This window comes from Ranitomeya variabilis, chromosome 2 (genome assembly GCF_051348905.1).
Source record: "Ranitomeya variabilis isolate aRanVar5 chromosome 2, aRanVar5.hap1, whole genome shotgun sequence".
In the NCBI taxonomy this organism is placed as follows: domain Eukaryota; kingdom Metazoa; phylum Chordata; class Amphibia; order Anura; family Dendrobatidae; genus Ranitomeya; species Ranitomeya variabilis.
Window position 1 is genome coordinate 1,092,679,023 of NC_135233.1, and position 18,732 is coordinate 1,092,697,754.

General features: G+C 46.1%; 2 protein-coding genes across 2 annotated transcripts in view; one reads left to right on the forward strand and one right to left on the reverse strand.

Annotated features, from left to right (window-relative positions):
• POMC (proopiomelanocortin) overlaps positions 1-1,095 on the reverse strand; it is a 45,462-nt gene extending 44,367 nt beyond the window's left edge. The window contains exon 1 of the mRNA XM_077293099.1: positions 995-1,095. The gene's annotated coding sequence lies outside the window, so the exon portion shown is untranslated. The remainder of the gene's footprint in view (positions 1-994) is intronic.
• A 2,102-nt stretch (positions 1,096-3,197) lies between these two features.
• LOC143804064 (angiopoietin-4-like) overlaps positions 3,198-18,732 on the forward strand; it is a 44,342-nt gene continuing 28,807 nt past the window's right edge. Inside the window, exons 1-2 of the mRNA XM_077281803.1 lie at positions 3,198-3,700; positions 10,015-10,235. Of these exons, the coding sequence (XP_077137918.1) occupies positions 3,350-3,700; positions 10,015-10,235 (572 nt within the window). The 5' untranslated portion in view covers positions 3,198-3,349. The remainder of the gene's footprint in view (positions 3,701-10,014; positions 10,236-18,732) is intronic.

Here is an 18,732-nt window from a genome sequence, read left to right on the forward strand (position 1 = left end):
TTCCACATGTTGTAGAATTGATATGCAGCTTTATTCTTTGGGTCACTCAGTACGTTTGATTACTGCGATACCCCATTTATATTGTTTTTTATGTCTTGGCACTTTTACACAACAAAAACTATTTTATGGAAAAATAATTATTTTCGCATCGCTTCATTGTGATTGCTATAACTTTTCTATTTTTCCGCAGATGGAGCTTTTGGTGGCCGTTTTCAGCAGTATTTTTATTTTATGAGAAAGTATTGACAGCGGCATCAGAGGGGCTAAGCACCCGCGATTGGTGCTAGCACCGATTGTGTGCGTTGCTGCAGGTTGTTAGCTCTCAAATAGAGCTGACACCTGACCCTGATCGTGGCGGCGCTCAGCGTCAACACACGCTATCTGGGCCCTGTACATGTACTGCAGTTTTTGGGAAGGGGTTACTGGGACTGTGTCAGCAGGCTTCGCTTTGTAATCTGAGAGCATTATGACTTTGATTCCCTCAATCTGTCAGTTTCTGGACTGCTTGGTGTATGTTTGGTAGTGTCCCAGTTTCTCTGCTGTAGATGTAGTCATGGTCAGAATACTGAGCTGTGAATAACCCCACCCACACTCCTGATTGGCAGCTCCCTGTGGACACTGTTAGCAATCGGCCAATCAGTGGAGGGGGTGGGGTTACACAAAGTAGCTGGACTGCCTGGCACCTGAGACCTAGTCGTGCAGTGATATTCTCCTGCTGATAAAACATTGATTGTACTGAAACTGCAACAAGCTGCTGATCAAGTGGCACATCCCTGGAATCAGCTTATCTGCCCCTATATCACGCTGCTCTCAGACTACCTAGAAAAAACCTGCTGACAGATTCCCTTTAAGACTGCACAGCACAGTCTTATTGATAGCCACTTATACACTGCCCCCCCCTCCTAATATCTAATGGGTTTAGATGCACCTCCTAAAGAACATCAAGTCTCAAATGGTATTCACGAAGACAATCAATAAGGGCAAAAGTACAGACCTGAAATCAATGGCGGATATAACTTCTGCAGGTCCCCTTCTGCCCATTGACCATGTTTACTTTCTGGTCTTGGAGAAAATGGATTTGATTCCAGAACTTTAATTGACCCTTTGTACGGATAGAGTGGCCATCTAGAGTGTAGATCCACCTAGTGGGACAAATATGGCTTCTTGTCAATGGTACTTTCTCATTGTTACATCCATGAAAAACAGCGTAGATAAAGAGCACTTAAAATTAATTGAAATGACAAAAAAAGCCCCTCCGGGGAGGGCATAAGTTTATCTTCCCTCTCAAGTTCACCGAGTTTCCTTTTAGAAGCCGATTGACATTAATGTGTATGAGACTTTTGTGCTACTGAATGACCGGCAATGATGCTCTCCACTGAATATACGCAAAAATGAATGGGAAAAAATACTTTCTAAAAGTCACTTTGGTTACAAGGGTCCGCCAGTCTTCTCACCATGCTCTAATTTACTGGAAAATCAATTATGGCCGTCTTCAATGGTGTCACATCATGGACTTCAAGACAATTCATTAACATTCTCAATACCGGTTATAATTTGGATACTTTTTAAGAGACCAGTTATTTCAGACACTCATCGAACGCTCATTTGATTCATGTAATTGTCGGAGAGTCTCAGAAAACAATTTTGCGCTGTAATCATCCAGCAACAGTTGGAAAAATACTAAATACATGGGACTGAAGCTGTAGGACTCTGTTGGAGGCGACATTGTCATGATTATAGACTTTTTCAAGCCAATGGGACTTTTAGGAGAAGGGTCATACTGTTAAGGGGTGGTCGACTACACCACAACGATTTTTTATTGTCTGACAAACCAGACCGGGGCGAGTCTGACCTCTGGAACCACCTTTATTGGCAAACAAGTCTGATCCATGTCCAGAGACTTTGGAGGGGCCACGAGACCATCACAAAGACATCTGAAAACCACAGAGGGAAGCCTCTGATGTGATAACAACAGACTCCATTCTTCTAAGAAGCTCTAAGAGGGTCACAATTAAGTTCTGGGTGTTCCTCTTACACTGTAATCACCTTACAAAGTAGTGGCTTGGCAATTTCTTCCTTTCTAAAAGTGTCTCCTTCAGCAGGCTCTCCAAGTATGGTAGTCCAGATGATTCATTGGGAAATCGGCTGTGGTCCGTAACAATTGCAACGTGCTTTAGGCACTTTCCTTTCTGTCATGTCTGGCTTCAGCCTCAGGACCTCTTGGACAAGAAGCTGAGATGCTCATTAACACACTTCTGAGGAGACCGCCTTCTGCTGAGTTCGAGACACAAGAATTGACTGCATTGATTTGAAGCATATCTCACAAAAGATTTGGAGACACAATTTTTCCTGGATTTATTTTAGGGCAAGAAGCGGTAAAAAAAAGTAAACAAAAACCAATACTGACCTCTTCCCAAATTTAATTTTTTGAATTTAAAAGGGTTGTCCGCCATATCTTTACTTGAACAGATGTGTTGGAGGACATGATTGTGTGGTGCTCACTATGAGTATTACAGGTTCTCCTCCTTCCTCACAGACTGACAAGGTCTCATGTCCAGAAATTGGCCACTGATGGAGAATCATGTTCACTGGCAGATCAAAATGTGTCCATGATCTCATGAGCTATCATTGACACAAAGAATCCCCCCTTCCAGATTTGTGTCTTCCTACCGAATTTTATTTTACTGGACCAACCATCATGTCATAAGGTAGAAAGCAAGTTCTCCTACAGTTAAGGGAGTTTTTAGAGAAGTAGGAGAAAATATTTTCCCAAAAGATAACAAATTCTCCAATAAATTTACTTTGAAGGGGCTGCTCTACTATGCTTTTCTGTAAAGGAGGAACCTATGATGATCGCCTGATTTAGGAGCAAAAAACCTTCTGACAATCACTGTTTGAGGACCATATTTCTCTTACGTCGGCCACTTCAGGAGACATGTGGTTGTGTATGCATGAAACTCTTGGAAATTAATGGTGCAATGTTTTGCTGAGTCTTCCAGATTGCAAAAGTTTTTTTGCTAATAGATGGTCAGGAAGAATAGAGCATAAGGAAAGTGGTTGAGATGAATGGATGACCCTTGTGGTTCCTTCCTCTTCTTGTGTCCCTCCGATCCTCCTGATGCCTTGTCCATACTTTGATTTGTATGTGTTAATGTCCTTATCGCTAAGTTTTGCCCGTAATTGTCTTTCCAGGATGATCAAGTGACTCCTTGGACTGTACATAACGAATGTCGACTACTGATCCCGGAGCGAACGCAAAAGACTTCTCATGGACTTCTTACCTGGGATATTGCTCCGTCCTAATCTCCACACTCCCTTCATGGCTTTGACGATTGGAGTCATTTTATAAATGGCGGTCCATCTGCTCATGTCTGGCTTCATATGGCCTCTAATTCCAGGCATCTTGTCTCTGAATGACTATCACTCCTATCAGAAATCTCGAGGGGACTCCGTGCATAGAGGCTGTGGGGAATACAGCAATCATGTCCTGACGAATGGAAAGTGCAAGATGATTGCTACAATGCCTCAACAAGATGGACACCGCTGCCCAGATATTTTCCGTTGTACTGACGAAGTGTCCTACTGGCTCCATGAGAATGAGGAGAGGAAACAGCACATTCTAGAGATGCGGGAGCTCATAGCTGAGCTTCAGGAGGAGCTAAGGAACCATAGACATCGTCTGCGGGTGTTAGAACATCAGGTACAGCTTTTGACTTTATAGTGACACCTGGAGTCCCCAGCTTGGCACGGCATGACTGCTATCAAAAAACGTTTACAGGATTTTTCCTAACTAGCACAATGGTTTGGTGGTTTGCTGTGTAGAGCTGGGGTCCATATTCCAGTCCAACCATGGCAACATCAACACAGAGCTTGATTGTCGCAGAAGTGCAAACTGCCCTCAAACTTGTCTTGAGCAGATTAAGTTTAGTCCGAAAAACAACGAACGGACCCAAAGCATAATAAATGGAGGCTTAAAAAATAAAACAAATGACATCTGCCTGCTCTTCCAAGCACATTTTATCTCTGTCTTGACCCTTAGAAGGATCCAGCAAAATGACTGGCCACCATTTTTCTAGATTCATGCTAAGTCTTGGCTCTGTCAAATCCAAACTTTCAGGGAGATTCTGAATGTGTTTGATTAGCAGTATGCAGAGTACACAGAGATAAGGATCAGGGGAAGGGCAGTACGCAGAGTACACAGAGATAAGGATCAGGGGAAGGGCAGTATGCAGAGAACACAGAGCTAAGGATCAGGGGAAGGGCAGTATGCAGAGAACACAGAGCTAAGGATCAGGGGAAGGGCAGTATGCAGAGACACAGAGATAAGGATCAGGGGAAGGGCAGTATGCAGAGTACACAGAGATAAGGATCAGGGGAAGGGCAGTATGCAGAGTACACAGAGATAAGGATCAGCGGAAGGGCAGTATGCAGAGTACACAGAGATAAGGATCAGCGGAAGGGCAGTATGCAGAGTACACAGAGATAAGGATTAGCGGAAGGGCAGTACGCAGAGTACACAGAGATAAGGATCAGGGGAAGGGCAGTATGCAGAGTACACAGAGATAAGGATCAGGGGAAGGGCAGTATGCAGAGAACACAGAGCTAAGGATCAGGGGAAGGGCAGTATGCAGAGAACACAGAGCTAAGGATCAGGGGAAGGGCAGTATGCAGAGACACAGAGATAAGGATCAGGGGAAGGGCAGTATGCAGAGTACACAGAGATAAGGATCAGGGGAAGGGCAGTATGCAGAGTGCACAGAGATAAGGATCAGGGGAAGGGCAGTATGCAGAGAACACAGAGATAAGGATCAGGGGAAGGGCAGTATGCAGAGAACACAGAGATAAGGATCAGGGGAAGGGCAGTATGCAGAGTACACAGAGATAAGGATCAGGGGAAGGGCAGTATGCAGAGAGCACAGAGATAAGGATCAGGGGAAGGGCAGTATGCAGAGAACACAGAGCTAAGGATCAGGGGAAGGGCAGTATGCAGAGAACACAGAGCTAAGGATCAGGGGAAGGGCAGTATGCAGAGTACACAGAGATAAGGATCAGGGGAAGGGCAGTATGCAGAGAACACAGAGCTAAGGATCAGGGGAAGGGCAGTACGCAGAGACACAGAGATAAGGATCAGGGGAAGGGCAGTATGCAGAGTACACAGAGATAAGGATCAGGGGAAGGGCAGTACGCAGAGTACACAGAGATAAGGATCAGGGGAAGGGCAGTATGCAGAGAACACAGAGATAAGGATCAGGGGAAGGGCAGTATGCAGAGAACACAGAGCTAAGGATCAGGGGAAGGGCAGTATGCAGAGAACACAGAGCTAAGGATCAGGGGAAGGGCAGTATGCAGAGAACACAGAGCTAAGGATCAGGGGAAGGGCAGTATGCAGAGAACACAGAGCTAAGGATCAGGGGAAGGGCAGTATGCAGAGACACAGAGATAAGGATCAGGGGAAGGGCAGTATGCAGAGTACACAGAGATAAGGATCAGGGGAAGGGCAGTATGCAGAGTACACAGAGATAAGGATCAGCGGAAGGGCAGTATGCAGAGTACACAGAGATAAGGATCAGCGGAAGGGCAGTATGCAGAGTACACAGAGATAAGGATTAGCGGAAGGGCAGTACGCAGAGTACACAGAGATAAGGATTAGCGGAAGGGCAGTATGCAGAGTACACAGAGATAAGGATCAGGGGAAGGGCAGTATGCAGAGAACACAGAGCTAAGGATCAGGGGAAGGGCAGTATGCAGAGAACACAGAGCTAAGGATCAGGGGAAGGGCAGTATGCAGAGACACAGAGATAAGGATCAGGGGAAGGGCAGTATGCAGAGTACACAGAGATAAGGATCAGGGGAAGGGCAGTATGCAGAGTGCACAGAGATAAGGATCAGGGGAAGGGCAGTATGCAGAGAGCACAGAGATAAGGATCAGGGGAAGGGCAGTATGCAGAGAACACAGAGATAAGGATCAGGGGAAGGGCAGTATGCAGAGTACACAGAGATAAGGATCAGGGGAAGGGCAGTATGCAGAGAGCACAGAGATAAGGATCAGGGGAAGGGCAGTATGCAGAGAACACAGAGCTAAGGATCAGGGGAAGGGCAGTATGCAGAGAACACAGAGCTAAGGATCAGGGGAAGGGCAGTATGCAGAGTACACAGAGATAAGGATCAGGGGAAGGGCAGTATGCAGAGAACACAGAGCTAAGGATCAGGGGAAGGGCAGTACGCAGAGACACAGAGATAAGGATCAGGGGAAGGGCAGTATGCAGAGTACACAGAGATAAGGATCAGGGGAAGGGCAGTACGCAGAGTACACAGAGATAAGGATCAGGGGAAGGGCAGTATGCAGAGAACACAGAGATAAGGATCAGGGGAAGGGCAGTATGCAGAGTACACAGAGATAAGGAAGGATCAGGGGAAGGGCAGTACGCAGAGTACACAGAGATAAGGATCAGGGGAAGGGCAGTATGCAGAGTACACCGAGATAAGGATCAGGGGAAGGGCAGTACGCAGAGAACACAGAGATAAGAATCAGGGGAAGGGCAGTATGCAGAGTACACAGAGATAAGGATCAGGGGAAGGGCAGTACGCAGAGAATACAGAGATAAGAATCAGGGGAAGGGCAGTAAGCAGAGTACACGGAGATAAGGATTAGCGGAAGGGCAGTATGCAGAGTGCACAGAGATAAGGATCAGGGGAAGGGCAGTAAGCAGAGTACATGGAGATAAGGATCAGGGGAAGGGCAGTACGCAGAGTACACAGAGATAAGGATCAGGGGAAGGGCAGTATGCAGAGAACACAGAGATAAGGATCAGGGGAAGGGCAGTATGCAGAGTACACGGAGATAAGGATTAGCGGAAGGGCAGTATGCAGAGTGCACAGAGATAAGAATCAGGGGAGGGGTAGTATGCAGAGTGCACAGAGATAAGGATCAGGGGAAGGGCAGTAAGCAGAGTACACGGAGATAAGGATCAGGGGAAGGGCAGTACGCAGAGTACACAGAGATAAGGATCAGGGGAAGGGCAGTATGCAGAGTACACGGAGATAAGGATTAGCGGAAGGGCAGTATGCAGAGTGCACAGAGATAAGAATCAGGGGAAGGGCAGTACGCAGAGTACACAGAGATAAGGATCAGGGGAAGGGCAGTATGCAGAGAACACAGAGATAAGGATCAGGGGAAGGGCAGTATGCAGAGTACACAGAGATAAGGATCAGGGGAAGGGCAGTATGCAGAGTACACATAGATAAGGATCAGGGGAAGGGCAGTATGCAGAGTACACAGAGATAAGGATCAGGGGAAAGGCAGTATGCAGACTACACAGAGATAAGGATCAGCGGAAGGGCAGTATGCAGAGTGCACAGAGATAAGGATCAGGGGAAGGGCAGTACGCAGAGTACACGGAGATAAGGATCAGCGGAAGGGCAGTATGCAGAGTGCACAGAGATAAGGATCAGGGGAAGGGCAGTACACAGAGTACACAGACATAAGGATCAGGGGAAGGGCAGTACGCAGAGAACACAGAAATAAGAATCAGGGGAAGGGCAGTATGCAGAGTACACGGAGATAAGGATCAGGGGAAGGGCAGTATGCAGAGTACACAGAGATAAGGATCAGGGGAGGGGCAGTATGCAGAGAACACAGAGATAAGGATCAGGGGAAGGGCAGTATGCAGAGTACACAGAGATAAGGATCAGGGGAAGGGCAGTACGCAGAGTACACAGAGATAAGGATCAGGGGAAGGGCAGTATGCAGAGAACACAGAGATAAGGATCAGGGGAAGGGCAGTATGCAGAGTACACAGAGATAAGGAAGGATCAGGGGAAGGGCAGTACGCAGAGTACACAGAGATAAGGATCAGGGGAAGGGCAGTATGCAGAGTACACAGAGATAAGGATCAGGGGAAGGGCAGTATGCAGAGAACACAGAGCTAAGGATCAGGGGAAGGGCAGTACGCAGAGACACAGAGATAAGGATCAGGGGAAGGGCAGTATGCAGAGTACACAGAGATAAGGATCAGGGGAAGGGCAGTACGCAGAGTACACAGAGATAAGGATCAGGGGAAGGGCAGTATGCAGAGAACACAGAGATAAGGATCAGGGGAAGGGCAGTATGCAGAGTACACAGAGATAAGGAAGGATCAGGGGAAGGGCAGTACGCAGAGTACACAGAGATAAGGATCAGGGGAAGGGCAGTATGCAGAGTACACCGAGATAAGGATCAGGGGAAGGGCAGTACGCAGAGAACACAGAGATAAGAATCAGGGGAAGGGCAGTATGCAGAGTACACAGAGATAAGGATCAGGGGAAGGGCAGTACGCAGAGAATACAGAGATAAGAATCAGGGGAAGGGCAGTAAGCAGAGTACACGGAGATAAGGATTAGCGGAAGGGCAGTATGCAGAGTGCACAGAGATAAGGATCAGGGGAAGGGCAGTAAGCAGAGTACATGGAGATAAGGATCAGGGGAAGGGCAGTACGCAGAGTACACAGAGATAAGGATCAGGGGAAGGGCAGTATGCAGAGAACACAGAGATAAGGATCAGGGGAAGGGCAGTATGCAGAGTACACGGAGATAAGGATTAGCGGAAGGGCAGTATGCAGAGTGCACAGAGATAAGAATCAGGGGAGGGGTAGTATGCAGAGTGCACAGAGATAAGGATCAGGGGAAGGGCAGTAAGCAGAGTACACGGAGATAAGGATCAGGGGAAGGGCAGTACGCAGAGTACACAGAGATAAGGATCAGGGGAAGGGCAGTATGCAGAGTACACGGAGATAAGGATTAGCGGAAGGGCAGTATGCAGAGTGCACAGAGATAAGAATCAGGGGAAGGGCAGTACGCAGAGTACACAGAGATAAGGATCAGGGGAAGGGCAGTATGCAGAGAACACAGAGATAAGGATCAGGGGAAGGGCAGTATGCAGAGTACACAGAGATAAGGATCAGGGGAAGGGCAGTATGCAGAGTACACATAGATAAGGATCAGGGGAAGGGCAGTATGCAGAGTACACAGAGATAAGGATCAGGGGAAAGGCAGTATGCAGACTACACAGAGATAAGGATCAGCGGAAGGGCAGTATGCAGAGTGCACAGAGATAAGGATCAGGGGAAGGGCAGTACGCAGAGTACACGGAGATAAGGATCAGCGGAAGGGCAGTATGCAGAGTGCACAGAGATAAGGATCAGGGGAAGGGCAGTACACAGAGTACACAGACATAAGGATCAGGGGAAGGGCAGTACGCAGAGAACACAGAAATAAGAATCAGGGGAAGGGCAGTATGCAGAGTACACGGAGATAAGGATCAGGGGAAGGGCAGTATGCAGAGTACACAGAGATAAGGATCAGGGGAGGGGCAGTATGCAGAGAACACAGAGATAAGGATCAGGGGAAGGGCAGTATGCAGAGTACACAGAGATAAGGATCAGGGGAGGGGCAGTATGCAGAGTACACGGAGATAAGGATCAGGGGAAGGGCAGTATGCAGAGTACACAGAGATAAGGATCAGGGGAGGGGTAGTATGCAGAGTACACAGAGATAAGGATCAGGGGAAGGGCAGTATGCAGAGAACACCGAGATAAGGATCAGGGGAAGGGCAGTATGCATAGTAAACAGAGATAAGGATCAGGGGAGGGGAAGTACGCAGATTACACAGAAGTCAGGACCAGGGACAGGGCAGTATGCAGAGTAAACAGAGGTCAGGAACAGGGAAGTGCACAGAGTACACAGAAGTGAGGACCAGGGGCAGGGCAGTACGTAGAGTACACAGAAGTCAGGACCAGGGGCAGGGCAATATGCAGAGTACACAGAAGTCAGGACCAGGGGCAGGGCAATATGCAGAGTACACAGAAGTCAGGATTAGAGCAGGGACATATACAGGTAATTATAGCAATAAATGAGGCAGGAGTCTATGACCATAAAGACCAGATGTTACTTGTTCGGCGTTTGCAGTGATCTTCCCCTAGCAGAAAGGAAGGAAGTGACCAAAATGAAGTCAGTGCACCCATTATGTTGTTTCCATAGCCTGAAGTTGGAAGCTACAACTCATCCCTGGGGCACAGGGTGCAGAGCCTGGAGGTATGGGCCAGCGAGAGCAGCACCCTGCAGCGCCTACAAGCCACCTTTATCTATGACATTCAAGCCCAGGTCCGTAACCTGTCCCTCATGCTGGACGGAGCCCCCTGGAACACAACGTGTCCTCTACCAGCAAGCACTGCGAGCTCAAAGACCACCGCACGCAGCAGGTAATGGTGGCAGACATGGGGCATGGTACCAGGAGAAACAACCACAATATGTGGTGTAACTATAGTCCAATGGGCCCTGATGCAAAATTTGGTCCTGAGCCCCCACCTGTATATTGGTCAGATGTATGGGCCCTCCTAGAGTTCTCAATCCTATAAAGACATGTGTTCGTTTCCCATCAGGGCCGGTGATAGACAAAGTGGGGGACTTGGCAAAAAATTGGCCCAAATATTCACATATATATATATTCCATCACATAGAAACATGTCGGTTGTATTTACACAGACCGTTAAACGACTGCGATCGACAATATTGAAGTCGTTCAACGCTTGTTTCCCAACCTCTACACCAGCTGAGGAAGAATGATGGGCACAGAACAATCACTAATAGATCAATCTGTCCCCATACAGTATCATGTTATCAGCAGCACATCTGCAGTTTTCACCAGGCTATGTGCTGCCGAGAACAACGATTTCTGTTATGGCATAAACAATTCAATTACCCGATGAATAGGCATCATTTTGCTTGATTAGTATAACACACTCCCCATAGTCCTCCATATAGTATAGTGTTCCCCATAGTCCTTCATATAATGTAATGCACTCCACATAGTCCTCCATATAGTATAATACACTCCCCATAGTCCTCCATATAGTATAATGCACACCCCATAGTTCTCCATATAGTATAATACACCCCATAGTCCTCCATATAGTATAATGCACACCCAATAATCCTCCATATATTATAATACACCCTATAGTCCTTCACATAGTATAATACACCCTATAGTCCTCCATATGGTATAATACACCCTATAGTCCTCCATATAGTAAATGTACCCCATAGTCCTCCATATAATATTGTGCACCCCATAGTCCTCCATATAGTAAAATACACCCCATAGTCCTCCATATAGTATAATACACCCCATAGCCCTACATATAGTTTAATGCACCCCATAGTCCTCCATATAGTATAATACACACCCCATAGCCCTTCATATAATATAATGCACACCCCATAGTCCTTCATATAGTGTAATACATACCCCATAGTCCTCCATATAGTATAATGCACACCTAATAGTCCTCCATATAGTATAATGCACCACATAGTCCTCCATATAATATAATGCACACCCCATAGTCCTCCATATAGTATATTACACACCTCATAGTCCTCCATACAGTATAATGCACCCTATAGTCCTCAGTATAGTATAATGCACTCCCCTTAGTCCTCCATAAAGTATAATGCACATTCCATAGTCCTCCATATAGTATAATGCACATCCGATAGTTCTCCATATAGTATAATGCACCCCATAGCCCTACATATAGTTTAATGCACCCCATAGTCCTCCATATAATATAATACACACCCCATAGTCCTCTATATAGTATACTACACACCCCATAGTCCTCAGTATAGTATAATGCACTCCCCTTAGTCTTCCATAAAGTATAATGCACATTCCATAGTCCTCCATATAGTATAATGCACATCCGATAGTTCTCCATATAGTATAATGCACCCCCATAGTCCTTCACATGATATAATGCACACCCCATATTCCTCCATACAGTATAATACACATCCCTTAGTCCTCCATATAATATAATGCACCCACATAGTCCTCCATATAGTATAATGTGCCCCAAAGTGCTCAATACAGTATAATATACACCCCATAGTCCTCCATATAGTAAAACGCAACCCCATAGTGCTCCATATAGCACAATGTAGCCTCCACAGGAGTACAATTGTTATGATCTGGTGACCTTGGAGCCGCATGGAACTTTCTCAGGAGTAGGTGGAACCTGTACTGACCGCAAACCCTAAACTGACACCGCAACTAGAAGTAGCTGTGGGGTGTACCTAACACATCCTAGACACCTCGACACAGCTGGAGGACTAAATACCCCTATAGATAGAAATGGGAATTCTATCTTGCCTCAGAGCAGAACCCCAAAGAATAGGCAGCCCCCCACAAATATTGACTGTGAGTATTAGAGGAAAAGACACACGCAGGCAGAAATCAGGATTTAGCAAAAGAGGCCACGCTAGCTAAATAGGAAAGGATAGGACAGAATACTAAGCGGTCAGTATTAAAACCCTAAAAATATCCACAGCAGATAATACAAAAATTCCACATCTAACTAAAGACATGGAATGTATATCTGCTTCTCCTGAGAATCCAACTTGACTGAAAATATCCAAACACAGTCTAAGCTGGACAAGAAAAAACCATGAATAGCACTGAATTGTAAAGCACACAGCATGTGTGCTGTAGAAACAAAAACCAGACACTTATCTTTGCTGATTTGACAGCAGGGCAGGAGGAACCAGACAGAGATGCAAAACCTCCAAGAACAATGGACAACTGGCAAGGGCTAATAAATCCTGCACACCTAAATATCCCAGTCAAAGCTGCAATCAGCAGGGACACCTGCCCAGGATTGCAACCCAGGGACAACTGCATTACTATCAACAACCACCGGAGGGAACCCAAGAGCAGAATTCACAACAGTACCCCCCCCCTTGAGGAGGGGTCACCGAACCCTCACCAGAGCCCCCAGGCCGATCAGGATGAGCAAGATGAAAGGCACGGACCAAATCAGCAGCATGGACATCAGAGGCAAAATCCCAAGAATTATCCTCCTGGCCATAACCCTTCCATTTGACAAGGTACTGAAGCCTCCGCCTCGAAAAGCGAGAATCCAAAATCTTCTCAACCACATACTCCAACTCCCCATCAACCAACACAGGGGCCGGAGGATCAACAGAGGGAACAACGGGCACCACATATTTCCGCAATAAAGATCTATGGAAGACATTATGGATAGCAAAAGAAGCCGGAAGGGCCAATCAAAAAGACACCGGATTAATAATCTCAGAAATCCTATAAGGACCAATAAAGCGAGGCTTAAACTTAGGGGAAGAAACCTTCATAGGAACATGACGGGAAGACAACCAGACCAAATCCCCAACCCGAAGCCGGGAACCAACACCGCGACGACGGTTAGCAAAACGTTGAGCCTCCTCCTGAGACAACACCAAATTGTCCACCACATGAGCCCAAATCTGCTGCAACCTCTCAACCACAGAATCCACACCAGGACAGTCAGAAGGCTCAACCTGCCCCGAAGAAAAACGAGGATGAAAACCAAAATTACAAAAGAAGGGCGAAACCAAGGTAGCCGAACTAGCCCGATTATTAAGGGCAAACTCGGCCAATGGTAAGAAAGCCACCCAATCATCCTGATCAGCAGACACAAAGCATCTCAGATAAGTTTCTAAAGTCTGATTAGTTCGCTCGGTCTGGCCATTTGTCTAAGGATGAAATGCGGAAGAAAAAGACAAATCAATGCCCAGCCTAGCACAAAAGGCCCGCCAAAACCTAGAAACAAACTGGGAACCTCTGTCGGACACAATATTCTCCGGAATACCATGCAAACGAACCACATGCTGAAAAAACAACAGAACCAAATCAGAAGAGGAAGGCAATTTAGGCAAAGGCACCAAATGGACCATCTTAGAGAACCAGTCACAAACAACCCAGATGACCGACATCTTCTGGGAAACCGGAAGATCAGAAATAAAATCCATAGAAATATGCGTCCAGGGCCTCTCAGGGACCGGCAAGAGCAAAAGCAACCCACTAGCACGGGAACAACAAGGCTTGGCCCGCGCACAAGTCCCACAGGACTGCACAAAAGAGCGCACATCACGTGACAAAGAAGGCCACCAAAAGGACCTACCAACCAATTCTCTGGTACCAAAAATACCAGGATGGCCAGCCAACACAGAACAATGAACCTCAGAAATCACTCTACTAGTCCATCTATCAGGAACTGTTTAGTTTCCCTACTGGACAGCGATCAGGTTTGTCAGCCTGAAATTTCTGAAGAACCCGTCGTAAATCAGGGGAAATGGCAGAAAGGATCACCCCTTCTTTCAGAATGCCGACCGGTTCAAGGACCTCAGGAGTATCAGGCAAAAAACTCCTAGAGAGGGCATCAGCCTTAATATTCTTAGAACCCGGAAGATACGAGACCACGAAATCAAAACGGGAAAAAAACAAGGACCATCGAGCCTGTCTAGGATTCAGCCGCCTGGCAGACTCGAGGTAAATCAGATTTTTATGATCGGTCAAGACCACAATACGGTGCTTAGCTCCCTCAAGCCAATGTCGCCACTCCTCAAACGCCCACTTCATAGCCAACAACTCCCGATTGCCGACATCATAATTGCGTTCAGCAGGCGAAAACTTACGGGAAAAGAAGGCACACGGTTTCATCAAGGAACCAACAGGATCCCTCTGAGACAAAACGGCCCCTGCCCCAATCTCAGAAGCGTAAACCTCAACCTGAAACGGAAGAGAAACATCCGGTTGACGCAACATCGGGGCAGAAGTAAATCGGCGTTTAAGCTCCTGAAAGGCAGAGACAGCCGCAGAGGACCAATTCGTCACATCAGCGCCTTTCTTCGTCAAATCGGTCAAGGGTTTAACCACACTGGAGAAGTTAGCAATGAAACGGCAATAAAAATTAGCAAAGTCCAAAAATTTCTGAAGGCTCTTCACGGATGTGGGTTGAATCCAGTCATGAATGGCCTGAACCTTAACCGGATCCATCTCTATAGATGAGGGAGAAAAAATGAAGCCCAAAAAAGAAACCTTCTGCACTCCAAAGAGACACTTAGACCCCTTCACAAACAGAGCATTATCACGAAGGATCTGAAATACCATCCTGACCTGTTTCACATGAGACTCCCAATCATCGGAAAAAATTAAAATGTCATCCAAATATACAATCATGAATTTATCAAGGTAAGTCCGGAAGATATCGTGCATGAAGGACTGAAAAACAGATGGAGCATTAGAGAGCCCGAATGGCATCACAAGGTATTCAAAATGGCCTTCGGGCGTATTAAACGCAGTTTTCCATTCATCACCCTGCTTAATACGAACAAGATTATATGCCCCCCGAAGGTCAATCTTTGTAAACCAACTAGCCCCCTTAATCCTAGCAAACAAATCGGAAAGCAGAGGTAAAGGGTATTGAAACTTGACCGTGATCTTATTCAAGAGGCGATAATCAATACAGGGTCTCAAGGAACCATCCTTCTTAGCAACAAAAAAAAATCCTGCTCCCAACGGTGAAGAAGATGGCCGAATATGCCCTTTCTCCAAAGACTCCTTAACATAACTCCGCATGGCGGTATGTTCAGGCACAGACAGGTTGAAAAGTCGGCCCTTAGGAAACGTACAGCCTGGAATCAAGTCAATAGCACAGTCACAGTCCCTATGCAGTGGAAGGGAACTGGACTTGGGCTCATCGAATACATCCTGAAAATCAGACAAAAACTCTGGAATTTCAGAAGTGGAAGAAGAGGAGATTGACATCAAAGGAACGTCATTATGAACCCCCTGACATCCCCAACTAGTCACAGACATAGACTTCCAATCCAACACAGGATTATGTATCTGCAACCACGGAAAACCCAGCCCGATAGCATCATGCAAATTATGCAACACCAGAAATCGACACTCTTCCTGATGGGCTGGCGCCATGCACATGGTCACCTGTGTCCAGAACTGGGATTTATTTTTAGCCAAAGGTGTAGCATCGATGCCCCTTAAAGGAATAGGGTTCTGCAAAGACTGTAAGGGAAAACCACAACGCCTGGCAAACTCAAAGTCCATTAAGTTCAAAGCGGCGCCTGAATCCACAAATGCCATGACAGAAAATGATGACAATGAGCAAATCAAGGACACAGATAACAGAAATTTAGGTTGTACAGTACTGATGGTAAATGAACTAGCGATCCTCTTGGTACGCTTATGGCAGACTGAAATGACATGAGAAGCATCGCCACAATAAAAACACAACCTATTCTGATGTCTGAATCCCCGTTGTTCCGTTCTAGACAGAATCCTATCAGACTGCATTGGCTCAGTCATCTGCTCTGAGGACAACGCCACAGCGCGCACAGTTCTGTGCTCCCGCAAGCGCCGATTAATCTGAATGGCCAGAGACATAGAATCACTCAGACCGAAAGGCGTGGGAAACCCCACCATAACATCTTTAACGGATTCAGAAAGACCCTTTCTGAAAATTGCCGCCAAAGCATCATCATTCCATTTGGTCAACACAGACCATTTTCTAAATTACTGACAATACAATTCTGCCGCTTCTTGACCCTGAGACAGGGCCAACAAGGTCTTCTCCGCTTGATCCACAGAATTTGGTTCATCATATAATAATCCTAAAGCCTGAAAAAAGGCATCTACATTAAGCAAGGCCAGATTCCCAGATTCCAGGGAAAATGCCCAATCCTGAGGATCGCCACGCAGCAGGGAGATGACAATTTTAACCTGCTGAATGGAATCACCAGAGGATCGAGGTCTCAGAGCAAAAAACAGTTTACAGTTGTTTTTAAAACTCAAAAATTTGGACCTGTCCCCAAAAAACAAATCAGGAGTAGGAATCTTAGGCTCTAAAACTGGAGTCTGAACAATATAATCAGAATAACCCTGTACCCTAGCAGCAAGCTGGTCTACACAAGAAGCTAATCCCTGAACATCCATGCTAGCACAAGACTCCTCAGTCACCCAGAGAAAAAGAGGGAAGAAAAGACCAAGCAGGCTACAGAAAAAAAAATGGCTCAACACCTTTCTTCCCTTCTTCTGAGATGCATTTAACTCATTGTTGGCCCCCAGTTGTACTGTTATGATCTGGTGACCTTGGAGCCGCATGGAACTTTCTCAGGAGTAGGTGGAACCTGTACTGACCGCAAACCCTAAACTGACACCGCAACTAGAAGTAGCCGTGGGGTGTACCTAACACATCCTAGACACCTCGATACAGCCGGAGGACTAAATACCCCTATAGATGGAAATGGGAATTCTATCTTGCCTCAGAGCAGAACCCCAAAGGATAGGCAGCCCCCCACAAATATTGACTGTGAGTATTAGAGGAAAAGACACACGCAGGCAGAAATCAGGATTTAGCAAAAGAGGCCACGCTAGCTAAATAGGAAAGGATAGGACAGAATACTAAGCGGTCAGTATTAAAACCCTAAAACTATCCACAGCAGATAATACAAAAATTCCACATCTAACTAAAGACATGGAATGTATATCTGCTTCTCCTGAGAATCCAACTTGACTGAAAATATCCAAACACAGTCTAAGCTGGACAAGAAAAAACCATGAATAGCACTGAATTGTAAAGCACACAACATGTGTGCTGTAGAAACAAAAACCAGAAACTTATCTTTGCTGATTTGACAGCAGGGCAGGAGGAACCAGACAGAGATGCAAAACCTCCAAGAACAATGGACAACTGGCAAGGGCTAATGAATCCTGCACACCTAAATATCCCAGTCAGAGCTGCAATCAGCAGGGACACCTGCCCAGGATTGCAACCCAGGGACAACTGTATTACTGTCAACAACCGCCGGAGGGAACCCAAGAGCAGAATTCACAACATACAATGCAGCCCCATAGGAGTATAATGCAGACCCATAGAAGTATAATGCAGACACATAGAACATAATGTAGCACCATAAAAGAATAATGCAGCCCCATAAGAGTATAATGCAGCCTCACAGAATATAATGCAGCCCCAAAGAGTATAATGCAACCCCATAGAATATAATGCAGCCTCACAGAATATAGTGCAGCTCCATAGAATGTAATGCAGCCCAATAGAATGTAATGTGGCACCATGGAATTAAATGCAGCCCCATAGAGTATAATACAGACCCATAGAGTGTAATGCAGCTCCATAGAGTATAATGCAGCGCCATGGAGTATAAAGCAGCCCCATAGAATATAATGCTGCCTTAGAGTATAATGCAGCCATTACATTGTACTCTCTCAATGCATCCCATGTGGACACCCCTTTATTGCAATGTAATGCAGCCCTATAGAATGAAATTCAGCTCCACAGAGTATAATGTAGCCCTAAAGAATATAATGCAGCCCCATAGAATGTAATACAGCCCCATAGAGCATAATGCAGCCACATAGAATGTAATGCAGCCCCATAGAATATAATGCAGCCCCATAGAATGTAATGCAGCCCCATAAAGTATAATGTAGCCCCATAGATACTAATGCAGCCCCATAGAGTATAATGCAGACCCATAGAATGTAATGCAGCCCCATAAAGTATAATGCAGACCCATAGAGAATGATGCAGCCCCATAGAATGTAATGCAGCCCCATAAAGTATAATGCAGCCCCATAGAGAATGATGCAGCCCCATAGAATGTAATGCAGCCCCATAGAGTATGATGTAGCTCAATAGAATGTAATGCTGCCCCATAGAGTATGATGTAGCCCCATAGAATGTAATGCAGCCCTATAGAATGTGTTGTGAATTCTGCTCTTGGGCTCCCTCCGGTGGTTGTAAGTGGTAGCGCTGCTGTCTCTGAATCGCAGCATTTATCAGGTGTGTTCACTTTGTACAATTTTGACTGGGCTAT